This window comes from Eumetopias jubatus, unplaced genomic scaffold (genome assembly GCF_037043125.1).
Source record: "Eumetopias jubatus isolate StellerSeaLion01/CBP00866 unplaced genomic scaffold, mEumJub1_p1.0 scaffold_9, whole genome shotgun sequence".
Lineage (NCBI taxonomy): Eukaryota > Metazoa > Chordata > Mammalia > Carnivora > Otariidae > Eumetopias > Eumetopias jubatus.
In genome coordinates this window covers 7,256,692-7,270,148 of record NW_028274815.1, presented here as the reverse complement: position 1 = coordinate 7,270,148, position 13,457 = coordinate 7,256,692, and the positions used below count along the sequence as shown (strand labels likewise).

General features: G+C 46.4%; 1 protein-coding gene and 1 pseudogene across 1 annotated transcript in view; both read right to left on the bottom strand.

Annotated features, from left to right (window-relative positions):
- Positions 1-13,457, bottom strand: part of ASAP2 (ArfGAP with SH3 domain, ankyrin repeat and PH domain 2) — a 168,339-nt gene that overhangs the window by 87,316 nt on the left and 67,566 nt on the right. Inside the window, exon 3 of the mRNA XM_088026308.1 lies at positions 2,028-2,173. Within this exon, the coding sequence (XP_087882434.1) occupies positions 2,028-2,173 (146 nt within the window). The remainder of the gene's footprint in view (positions 1-2,027; positions 2,174-13,457) is intronic.
- Positions 6,924-12,853, bottom strand: LOC148163497 (glycine cleavage system H protein, mitochondrial pseudogene; annotated as a pseudogene).

Here is a 13,457-nt window from a genome sequence, read left to right as displayed (position 1 = left end):
CCTTGCATGTCTCTAATTCTACTCTCACGCTCGGTTGGCTATAATTCCAGGTTGGAATTCTGTTCCTCGGGATGTTAGTGGCCTTGCTCCATGCCTTTAAGTTTCCAGTGTTACTGGTGAGGCGTCCAATACCACTGATTCCTAATCCACCATGTGCCTTCTGGAAGTGTGAAGATATTGTTCGCAATTTCCCACGGAGATATGCCTGGGGGCCTCCTCCCTCCCTGTTCTGGGCTCTGACCAGCCTTCAGTCGGGAGACGAGAGTGGTTGGGTTTCAGGGACCATCTTGGTCTCCTGTCTTCCATTCTCTCTGAGGAGACTGTCCGCTGAATGACGGGCCTTAAGGATTAATCCTCATCTCTTATCTGTTTTCCACTTTTTTCTGGTTTGCTTTGTTTTTTGGTCTATTTTCTGACAGACTTCTATCCCAACCATGTCACTGGATTTTTGCTTTAATATTTTCTCACATTAATTGTCTCTCCCCTTCCTTTAACCATAGCTTCGTCCCTTCTCCTTCCCTCTGATACATCTACTCCAATCTCTCAGGGGAATGAAATGCAGTTTCTTTAAAGTTTCCTTCTGCTATTTGCAATACCCCTGTTTCCTCTAAGTCCTTTTCTCTGCTTATTTTGGTCTCTTTCACTCTGTAGGCTGTTCGCTCAAACTTAGGAGTGAGGTGCCCAGAGCCAGGATGGGGCCGACCCACTCAGGGGCTAGGAGAGTGGGGTGCAGGCTATGTCCCAAGAAGCCTTCCACAGGTCTTCCCTGGGGCCATTCAGTTTCTCCAGGTCAAAAAAAAACCTCCAGTCTAACTCAGTGGTGAAAGCCTAATAAGCATGTCTGCAAGGGTCCAGGGAGCGGGGGTTGATGGGGGGCTAGGGCTCCCCCGTCAGGACGCTCACTGGCAGCTTGTTTGGAGCAGGAAGAAATGGGTGATGAACTCAATAAAAGCCCCCAGAGATTGCAAATGAGCGTGAGTAAAAAACTTAAGCACAGTAACGGCTTTTTAATTTTACCATTTCCAACTGAAATCTTTTACAAGTGAAGATGGGGAGAGAGACCCAGAGCCTTAAGGATCTGGTTCTTTCCCTTCCCCGTTATTAACACGTACACAATGTTCCCTTCTTTCTGCCCCATCAAGGCCAGATGTACAAACCCGCCATCATCACCATTTCAAGAACGATGAGCTACTTTTTCACTTGTTATTTGCTTGCTCACAGGAGAAATGAGAATAGTGCTGCTGTTTGCGACCTTGACCTGCTCTGGTCACCCATGACCTTTAGAAGCTGGGGGAGAAAAACAGGAAAGGGAGGCTGGGGCCATCCCAGTGCATATTCCCCTTGTGGAAGAAGCCAGGCAACAGGGTCACAAACAGGCTCTCAGGCTGCCCACTTGTTCAGAATTCTGTTCCCACAATGTGGAAGGCACAGAGCTGCCAAGCGCAAGAAAGAACCCCATTCACCCATGTTACCCAGCACCTACCGCAGGCAAGAAGTCCCAACTCCATGTTCCCACTTGCTTAAAAAGTGACTTTTTTAAGGCTCTGCATTTGGGAGCATAAAAGGCCTTTAAATGTTCATGGCAATTTCTGTGCTTTGATTATAGGTTACCTTGCTGTGTAAGACAGGCCCGGAACATATTTATTAAATATTGTAAGTTTAAACGCCTACCATAATTACCAGAAACAGACAATTCTACACAGTTTAGAAACTTAAAAATTGAAGTCAGAGGCCCTTAAGAAGATGAATGCATTTATCCATTTTGTCCCACAGCTGTGCACATTTAAAATGCTGACTCGAATTTAAAAAGCCGTGTTGCCATAAGAATTACAATTCTAAAATTTACTCCAAAGTCACCTAATGGGTATAGAAAATATAATTCCTTTAGGCACCGCATGAGCTTTGAAATTTATCTGCAGCTGATCAGACACAACTTGGCTATCCTCTACGGAGCTACCTTTCCGACTAAGGGAACCGCAGGTATTTAACACGCGGCCCAACAGCTGCACGTGCGTGAAGACACTTACCAGGTTTTTGAAAAGTGCTGTCAACTCCTTTGTAAACACCGAGAACTTCAGGAACGCACTTCCTAAATCTGGGTCATCTCTGCACACACAGTTGCCCCCGAACTTCTCCAGAGCCTGGGTGTACTGCTCCTCGTTTTCCACGTGAGCTACAACAGCAGTGGGAGATGTACCGTTAGTATAGCAACCTCTCCAACCCCATCCTTAACAGCTTTTTCCTAAGTTGTGAATAAAACTGAACACATTAGCAGGATACAAATCTGAAAAAAGTCAAGTTGCACCAGGAACAGAAATCACTTTGCTGTCCTGACAACATCCAGATGCGTTGGCAACGGATCCCAAGGAAGGAGCACGACAACCAGAACGGAAAGAGCCTCCTCGCACAAGCCCCCCAGTCCCCAGCACATCAGATGAGGCTCCAAGGGTACCCCGATGCCTCCCACATCTCCTAGGACTCCTCCGTGGCCTACATGATGGCAGGAGGAACCAGTCCAGCCAACGGACTCAGCCCTCTCCTAGAAACTCAGGAAGAGAGGCCTGCTCCTCTCTAGTGTGAGGCTCACAGCCCTAACCAGGAACCACCTGCCACAGCTCTCATTTCCACACATCAAGAGCCGTGGACCTCGGAGCATAGGCTGGGGCCAAAGGTCAATTGAGTGCCTCTGTGCTATGCTCAGACGCAACCTCTGCTCAGGCGCCTGACTCATATACATCCCACAGATTTTTCCTTCCTCCAGGAAGCCTTCCATGACTCTGCCCTGTGCCCCTGGTATCTGGTTTTGACACTTTCCTGTGCGTACTCTCAGCATGGACATTGAAATTGTCTGGTAATATATTTCTCGATGTTAGAAGTATTTAGAGGACAGGGACTAAGTTTTACTTGTCTTTGTGCCTGAAATACAAGACAACACACATGTTGTCTGAATGACAACAAAAAAGCAAACCCTTGTCATCCATCTGATGGCATTTTACTATGATTAGGCCTTAAAACAGCACCTTTAACATGCGGAATCCTGGATTCTGGGTCTCCAGCTCAGTGGTTCCCAATCCCTGTTGGACATCAAAATCATACATGGATCTTATCCAACTGTAAGAGCCATCATCCTGCCTCAGATCTCCAACTCAGAAACGGGAGGGGAGGGCAGGTAATTCTAGTAAGTTAATGTGGTTGACTATAATCCCCTCACTTTTAGGTCGGACATTTTTAAGTGAATCCAGCCAGTCCATGATAAAACAACTGTTGTTTGCATCAGACACCTGATTTCTTTTTTTTTTTAACTTTTATTTATTTATTTGTCAGAGAGAGAGAGCACAAGCAAAGGGAGTGGCAGGCAGAGGGAGAAGCAGGCTCCCCACTGAGCAAGGAGCCCGATGTGGGACTCGAACCCAGGACCCCAGGATCATGACCTGAGCTGAAGGCAGACGCCTAACAGAATGAGTCACCCAGGTGCCCCAGGCACCTGATTTCTATGTTTTCCTCATTTCAACGAGAAATGTAACACAACTGCTTTGTAGGCACAACAGGGCAGACAGATATGCAGCGTAAACTTGTATATGAATGCCATCAGATTCTTCCCTGGGTAAATAAAACCACTGTCAGCCAATGCCAATTCCTGGGCCTGGTAACTGGAGGAAACGAGGGGAACATTTGTTTGTGATGGGCAGCCCTTGACCCTGAGCCAGATTCCTAGGATCCATGAACGCCGTGCCCACCCATCTTACCAGGAAGGTGCTATGCCCTAGACCTCCAGTGCTGACCTTTGGGGATTCCAACGTGGGTCTCACAAACAGAAGCGAAAATTAATTTCACTGTTGAAGCCCTTTTCCTTGTTTTTTTCTTTGACATTTCAGAAAAGGACCTGAGAGTTCTGGATAAATTAAATGCATTTCTGAGACCACACTCAGCAAATAAGACAGAAAAACACACATACGGGCCCCGAAGAATGTGTACCAGAGCCGGAAGAACTCCCAGATCTGGGTTCCAGGCCCATGCCTTGCAGGGAGTACGTGACTCTGGTGGGTAAATGGCCAAATGTCTTAGCCACGTGAAGGTTAGCAATCCTTGGAAGGTAAGAATCAAAGAAAAGTGTGGGGACACGAGTTCAGCCACACTCAGCACACATCCAACAGTACTACACACGGTACTTAACAGTGGCACGGATGTCATTTCTATGGAGCACAGACAACGTATGCTTTTTCCATACCTCACAACTTGATAAGATCTATGAATTCTTTCTCATCATGGTAAAAATAAGTCAGGGCTCAAAGAGATCAAATAAGTTGTCCTGGGCAACAAGGGCCAGCAAGCTGCCGAGCCGGGCTTCAAATCCAAGTGCGTCTCACTCAAAGCCCACTGTTCTGCTCTGTACTGATGTTTCTTCACGAAGAAAAACAGCTTCCCTAGCCCAAACCAGGGGCCCACGTTTTAGATTTTTTAAAATTCCATTTCAGAGATGGGTCGGTCATACCGTCTAGGTCACTCCAGTTAGAATTCTAGCACACATGGTTAATGGTGAAGGAAAGTTCCTTTCAAACCACATGCTCTTTTATAACTGTTTGAAAGTTGGTGGTCAAGTCATGGGCAGCTCCAGTGTGGCTTTGGAAGGTAGTGACAGCCACAGCAGACATCTGGGGCTGAGGTCACTCCACTGGATGAGAGAAACAGGAATGCAAAGGCCAAAGTCGCTTTGGGAGCCACATGGTGCCCCCGAAAATAGTGCCCATACTGCTCTAAGTGAACACCCAAAGGGCAGGGGGAGGGAATTCCCTTTCAGTTAATGCCTATTAGGTGGCCTTTAAGCCTTCGTTCAAGTTAACTTGGTAACACTATGAGGCCTTAATATTATCATCCCTATTATCTACTGAATAAATTCGGTGAAATTCACAGGGATTAGAGACTTGCCCGAGATCACACAGTTGGTAAGACGTGGGGCAGGGGTCAAATCCACCCTCTGGCTCACTCTGCAGGCTACCTCCCAGCCCGTGGTCACCTGTGGGAAAGAGGAACCTGTCTTCTCTTCACCCGCAGTCAGCCAGCCTGACACAGAGGAGAAACAAACAGCAGGGCTTCACACTCCAGCACCAAGAAGTATGAACTTCCTATCACCCCTCCTTCTGGGCTTCTCAACTGACTGCCTGGTATAGGTTATGTTTTTAAAAATTCTTTCCCTTGCGGGCGCCTGGGCAACTCAATTGATTAAGCAACTGCCTTCGGCTCAGGTCATGATCCTGGAGTCCCGGGATCGAGTCCCGCATCGGGCTTCCTGCTCAGCGGGGAGTCTGCTTCTCCCTCTAACCCTCTTCCCTCTCGTGCTTTCTATCTCTCATTCTCTCTCTCTCTCTCAAAAAAATAAATAAATAAAATCTTTAAAAAAAAATTCTTTCCCTTGCAAATCTTTGAAACAATGTGTTGATTCCCATACCCCAATCATGATCAGTGAAGTTCTGAGCTCATCATCATCACCATAATCTCATATATTTATATTTAAAGCGTTCTGGTCCACTGCAATTTTTATTTTCTGATGCTCAGACTGTCCCCAGCTTGGATCAGTGGAAACCTCACGCTGATCTACTTGGGGTTTTTAACACAAATTTCTCTTCTTGCAAACAAATGTGTAGCTTCTTGATAAAGATCATAGCCCCGTATCTCTCTGTGACTTCCTGAAACACCCAGCACAGTGCCCACTGTAGGAACAGTAAACCCTCCATAAATATGTATTCACTGACTGACCTACTGCCCCAGATCGCCCTAAGTTTGAGATTTTCCTACTAGAGAACAGAAAGTAGTTGAGTGCCTTTATTTTTCTTTTGCCAGAAACAAACTTAAAATAGGAACCTGAAATAAATAGCTTGGGAATAAAGTTTCTGGAAAGAACCCAAACTGGTCTATCAGCTTTTATTTACAAAATTGTTGAAAGCTGTTTCTCTAAAAAGAGCTCACTCTCTTGCCCCCCCTGTTGTTCAAATATATCTTAAACTCTGGTTCTTATTAATGATCCAGATCCAAACATCTTCGATGTGGGAGGGATTTAGGGAAATGAGAACCCAAGTCCCTGAGACCACGGCAGGACAAGAAAGACCCTGTTTCTTCTCAATTCTAAGCCCACAGCCCTTCCATTTCCCACACCTCACAGCCCAGAAGTCCCACTTCCCGCCAATCTAATCAAAGGGATGAAATGAGAGACTCTCGCTGAAAAATCTCTTATGAAGCCAGCAAGCACATGTACATCCTGAATTTAGAAGGACTGGGTTTTACTGTGTGCTTTTTAGTTTACTTGATTCTGTTATTTTATTATTATTATTCTTTTTTTAACGAAGAAGTTGAATGTTTTATTATTAAACTATCTTCCTGCAAGGCTATTGCTTCATTGTATAAAAATAGCACCAGCAAGTGCAGTATACTGCAAAATTAAGGTAGTATTGTTCTTTATCTGACACATTACAACTAACAAACCTTTCTCTACTGCCAGTTATTTCCAATGGAAAGATTATTTAAAGCATTTTGACCACCATCCAGGGATAGATGTAAAAGCTTAAGGCTTAAGATAACAATGTCAAAAAAAAAAAAATAACAATGTCATCCTTGAATTACATAATTTTTATAACTAGTTTTTAACCAAAGATAATTTCAGGATTCTGAATATTATAACTGGAGCATAAAAATCAGAGGGTGTTGCAAAACAGATGCATGCTGTGTTTTTCTGCAATCATTATAAAGTTAAGGGGTATTTTCTTCCATTAGCATTGTAAGTAGTTTCTTTCTCCACTGGTATTGGTAATAGTTTCTTTCTCCACTGGTATTGCTAATAGTTGCTATTTTAAATCCTCTGTGTACTACCAATTTAAGACAACTATGCTAGATTAAGTTGTTTCATACTAGTTTATTTAGCGGTTCCATTTTCACTCAATAGATTTTACGTATTTCTCATATGCTTCTTCACTCATTAATTCATCCAGTTCTGAAGGATTACTGAGTGCTATCTTGATCAGCCAACCATCTTCATAACAAGATTTGTTGACAAGTCCTGGTTTTTCTGCAAGAGCTTCATTAATTTCAGTTACTTCTCCTGACAGAGGAGAACAGAGTTCACTAGCAGCTCTCACACTCTCCAAACCACCAAACTCATCTTGTTCAGTTTTGTCCCAACTTCAGGCAGACTACAGTAAACATCTCCCAGAGCTTCCTGTGCAAAATTGCTGATTCCCACTGTTCCAATACCATTTTCTGTTGTTATCCATTCATGTTTGTGAATTTATGCACGGAGAGCAGAGCGGAGCCTGTGCGCAGTGGCTGGACGGCGCCTGCCCTCAGCCCCCAGGGCTGCTGCAGGCAGGGTGCGGTGGGCGCAGAGGCGACACGCAGACTGCAGGCCGCAGCCCGCACGCTCGGCACAGCTCACAGCGCCAAGTTCACAAAGGTGCGGGGGTCGCAGTGCAAGGGGCTCTAGAACCCCAGCCGGCAGGGGCGGGGCGGGGCGGGGGCGGAGCGAGGACGGAGTGAGGGCGGCCCTGGACCAGAGCAAGCCGGAGCGAGCCGGCTGGTCCGGGGCCAACTCTTGTTATTTTAAAAAACCCCTCATATCAAGGAGAAGGCCCAGTGCGTATGGTTCAAGCAAAAACAGTTGGATCCAAAAGGGATAAAAGGCAGCCCCCTTTACTCCTCCTCGGCGGGCCAAGCGCCATGAGGAAGCAAGGCACGGACCCAGCACTGCCAAAGGACAGCTGGGGTCCCACAGTCAATTCACCTTCAACCAACCTCTATGTCCACCTCAAGTATTTCACTCATCACCTCCAACCCTGCAACAGGGGTAGGACATGCTGGGACGGGACACAGACAAGAGTGGGCACGGTACCTGGCATCAATGTCTAGGGAAGGAGACACGAAGCCACACCATTGATGGCCTGCAATGTACCAGGTGCTGAGGATTCAGAGACGCCAAGGAGGGGACATCTGAACTGGGGCTGCAAGGTCAGGTAGTAATTTCCAGAGAAGGAACAGGAAGGTAATCAACCCCGGGGAGCAGCATGGAGCCCCTTGTGTTCAGAGGTTGCAAATGCTTTCTTGGGTTTCAAGCCCCTGCCTGCCCGCAGCTCTCAGCTCTCCAAACCATCAAAGGGCAGCCCAGGCCCCACATGCCATCCTCCTCAGGGCCATCACCCCCACAGCAGGGCCTTTTCAGGTGAAATGGGACCTGGTCCAGAATCCTCTCTTTACAGACAGGAAACCAAAGCTCAGAGAGGGTGCTGACTTGCCCAAGTTCACACAGCAGGTCTGCAGCAGAGCTGGAGCAACATCTCCGGTTTCCTGACGCCCAGTCCTCCCACGTTCTTCCATGGGTTTGTCAGCCACTATACTCAGCTCTAGGCTAACATGAATGTGTTCCAGGCCTCCAAAAGGGAGGCCAAGCACATGCCCTGGTAACCCAAACACCCAGGGCCACAACAGGTCACCCTGACTAGGATGTCTGAGCCCCTGCCCCCAGCCAGACCGCTGGCCCCTCAGGGGTCCAACTGAGGCAAACTCCTGCTGACCTCCTCCCCCCCGTACCAAGCGTGCATTTAAGAAGAGACGTATGTTCTCTACAGGAGCAGCTTTACAAAGACACTCCCTAGATGGCATGGTGATTAATACTCAACTGTGTTCCACAATTTTAATGTCAGGATAATCTGCACGAGTGAACATGAAGAAGACCATTTCCCCTCACGATGGCGACCCCACACAGGGCCTGGTTTTACATCCAAGTTGGAGTGCACAAGCTCCTGGGGGGTAACTGCTTTAAGTCAAAGATAATCCTGTTTCCGACAGGATCTCTGCCCTGTGATCTTCCATCCCGTGGGAGAAAACCATTTTTAGAGCTTTATTTCCAGAGTCAGCCCAGATGAAAACCTTTCAGTTCACCATCTGGTAATCTGAATCAAAAGTCTAAAACATTTTTGCCATCTAATAATCCCACTTCTAGAAATCCATTCTAAGGAAATAATCCAGGTGTTCAGAGATGTGTGTGCAAAATAATTTGTAAAAAGTGAAAACAGAGTGTATAAAGTGCCAACAATGTGCAAATGGGTAGATAACTGTCTCTACAAAATGGAATATTCTGTAGGCTTTTGAAATCATGAAGTAGGAATATGCTCAGGACAGAAGACATGTTTCAGGGGAAAAAAAAAGGCAGGATATAAAACTGCATATTTAGTCTCAACTTTATAAAAAGTAAAAATGTAGAGAAGAGGCTGAAAGGAAAATCCATCAAAATGCTAAGTGGTGGTAAAAATAGCAAGCACTCCATCAGGGTAGCTGGTGTATGCCAGGTACCAGCCCAGCTGTCTATGCAGCACTGTATCCTCTTGCTGTGGGAATCCTTCAGACATGGGAGCCGCCGTGGGGGTGCAAACAGCCAGCCCCGGGGGCGGGGGGCGCAGCTCCCACCGGCCAGGCCTCGACCACTGTCCCGCACCACAGCCTGTCACCCGGGGAGTGGGACCTGCCTCCAGTCATGACGTTGTGTTACTGCTTTTCTGAATCTTTTTTTTTTTTTTTTAAGATTTTATTTATTTAATTGACAGAGAGAGAGAGAGAGAGAGACAGTGAGAGAGGGAACACAAGCAGGGGGAATGGGAGAGGGAGAAGCAGGCTTCCCGCCGAGCAGGGAGCCCAATGCGGGGCTCAATCCCAGGACCCTGGGATCATGACCTGAGCCGAAGGCAGTCGCTTAACCAACTGAGCCACCTAGGCGCCCCTGCTTTTCTGAATCTTCTAAACTAAGCTCATATCGTCTTTGTAATTAGAAAACATGCAGAATCAATACAATAAAATAAACTGAAGTGTCTGCTACACTGGCTAGATCATTTTGGCTCTCTGTGCCCGTGCCTGCTGAGGACATTATAATCTGTCTTTCTCCACTGAAGTCTCTCCCGGACAAGCTGACATGACAGAGGCAGCCTCTGGAACCTGAGTACCTACCTGAATCATCTCTGACAAGACAGGTACCTACAAACCAGAAAGGGTTTCATGAGAACACCCTTCCTATTTTACAACCCCTGGGCCCGAGCTCAAGACAAGCAAGACAAGAGAAACATGGTCTCTCTCGGAGCTTCATCACCTGCCATGTCTCCAACATACTGTGCTCTTTTCTATGAAACTCATTTCCTTTAACCCTTTCCTGGGGCATCTCCTTTGACCTTATGGAACCACCAGTCCTTATGGAGGGGATCACGGATGTATTTAGTCTAGTTATGTCCAGCACAGGAAGCTAGCAATGAAGTTATTAATTAAGGTCAAGGTGTGGGCTGGCTACTGAAATATGAACACTTTTGTCGGAGATCACCACATGTTCTTTGATCCTGCCCTCGGTAAATGACAACAAAGTGACAGTTGGAAGTGTGTGAACTCCACACAGTCCCAATGGCCTCCATATAAAACTCCCACCGCTCGCAAAAGTACATCCGGGAGGAAAGGAGCCGGGGGGTGGGGAACGGTGCTGAGACTGATTTACTAGATGAGGTTTATTTTTTATGCTGTCCTTTTTGTCATTTTAGATTATAGGCTCAGAGTACAGAAAACCTATCAACATTCACTTGTATTTACTCGTTCTGTATTTCCTGAATACCCACTCTCAGTCAAGAACATTCCTGGTTACTAAAGGGTAAAAATTCAATCGTGTTGAAAGCCTCTTCTGCAGCAAGCACTAATGAACACAAAGAGTCATGAAGCAGAGCCCCCGCCTCAAGAAGCAAAGTGAGAGAGAAAGATTCACACGATCGTCAGTTCGGTGCAGAGAGCTGAGCCGGAAAGGACAACTCTGGGGAGCTCAGGGGGGGACCAGGTGTGGCCAGAGGATGGGGAGCAGCCGGCAGGGGCCAGGACTGCATCCCAGGTAATGGAGGGCCCCCCAAAGGCTGTAAAGTGACATGATAAGACTTGCATTTAAGAAAGCTGAATTTGGAGGGGACACATGAATGAAGCTTGGTACCCGCCAATGCACAATTCAGCAAGACAAAGATAAATGCTCAGAAACAATCCACTGCCGTATACGTTCCAGGAGGGAGAACTATAGCTTGAAATGAGGAAGAGAGTACATTTTCTGGGACATGATGGAAAAGGCTTCTCAGAGGAGGTAAAGCTTATAGGAGTTCTGTCCTTCAGAATCCCGTCCAGGAGATGAAAGCTGAGCAGCCGGCTGCTTGACTCAACCTGGACTCTCCTTATCTGCACGGAAAGCAGGGAGGTAGATCAACATCTGCGGACTGCAGACTATCGGCTATTAGAAACCTCACATCCAATTACACAGATGCCCCCTGTTGGCAAAGCCGCTTGGGCAGCCGCATTACAGAGTGTGCATTTTGTCACTGCAAATTGCTGTCAGCCTTTTTCCCCTTGATTTCCACCCCCTCGTCCCTAAGGAGACAACTCCCATTACTTACAGATGCCCACCGGACTCCCCCCGCCCCACTTCTCTGAGAGCACAGCAGACCAGGAGGAAAAAACACGCCCATGGTGCGCCAAGGCCTCTCGAGCCTTCACGCCCATGAACAAGCAGCCTTGAGAACTCAATGGTCTCCAAGCCTCAGGTGACAGCTGCTATTCATGTAGGAAAGATTTTAGACACATGTACATGTATATATATGTACACACACACACACACACACACACACACACACACAACCTTTCACTCTGGGAGAGTCTGCAGATGAGGAAACAGGTTCAGATACTCCCTGAATAATGCAGTGTTTTACAGTAAGTAAGGCAGAGAATCAACTCTGTGATGGTATCCACATCTGTAAAACATGGGGGTTTAGCTAGATCAGTGGTTCTTGAATCTTTTATCACAGACACCAATAAAAATCAGAAAAATGTTTCTGATTACCTCTCCAGGAAAAAGCGTCTTTACATAATTTCCCATACAATTTTCAGGATGCAGAGACCCCCTAAGCCTGTCCGCAGACCCTACATACCAGGTAAAAAAGCCCTAGCCTAGATGAGTTTAAATCCCCTACCGAATAAATATGACGACCCTAAGTATGATTCATGTTAATACTTGGGACTTTAAGTCATAAGTCTTAGCTGTCCTTCTGATTAGCTATCCTTCCATGATTAATATGCTGATCACTGCTGACAGCATTCCACAAGTTACCCATCTAAATTCCAATCATTATTCTTTTTTTTTTAAAGATTTATTTATTTGACAGAGAGAGACACAATGAGAGAAGGAACATAAGTGGGGGAGTGGAGAGGGAGACGCAGGCCTCCAGTGGAGCAGGGAGCCCGATGCGGGGCTCGATCCCAGGACCCTGGGATCATGACCTGAGCCAAAGGCAGACACTTAATGACTGAGCCACCCAGGCGCCCCTCCAATCATTATTCTTAACCAGCAGAAGAGAGACCACAAGCGTCTTGTAAGACCTGTAAGTGGAAGACCTCTCAAGGTCTCAAAGTTCATGACTCCACCACCCCCTACAACTTCCGTAGAGAAGGATGCACCAAGCCTTTGCTGAAACCCTTCCAATGACCAGCTCACCCAGTTCACTTCTCTCTCATATTTGAGTCAAAGCCTGCTACCATCAAAATACCCTCTAGAGAGGAACAGATAATATGCCTCACTTCCCCATCCTAGAGAATGCCTTCAGATATGCCCTCTCCCTACCTCCCAAGCTAAGAAGTACTAGGTCCTTCCAGGGTCCTCCTACAATGAGGTTTTCAGTTCTAAGATTTTTGAGGTCCCTCTTAAAATGTTGCTCTTAAAATTCAATAATAGGGTAACACCTTTTTTTTTTTTTAAACATACCTCCCCCAAGGTCACCTGACTCACCTTTGAGTCTCTCACGTACTGATTCATACTGAAGCTGTGATCAACCAAAACCACCTGGAGTTTTTCCAAAAGGATCCCTGTGGCTCAGCCAGCTGATATCCAGGATGGTCCCACAGCCTTACTGCTCACTTTTTCTCCACCGTGGACCCTCATTCACAGCAGGCGCACCATGCACCAGGAAGTGGGGTGCCATGGTCAAAAGCAGAGACAGGGAAGCAGGTCTGGTTCTGAATGTCAGCTTCTCTAAGTGCTAGCTATACAACCCTGGGCAAATTACTACTCTGTGCCTCACTGACCTCATCTGTAAAGGGAGTTGCTGATAGTGCCTAACTCAGAGAGTTGTTATGAGGATTATACTTATGTAAAGTAGTTATCTAGCACAGGGCTTGCCCCACAATAAATACTTCATAGGTGTCAAGATTTTTATTACTGTTATTATGCCTCCCGTCTCAAGTTTATGAACATCCATACAGAAGCATTTTCTTTATCATTTGTCATAATCTCCTATTCCTTTTGATCATAGACATGGTAACATATATTTTGTACCCTAAGTTTTATAGTCTGAAAATGTCATCATAAGCATTTTTCTTCATGTTGCTACATAACCATAATCCATCAAGTAGTATATCCT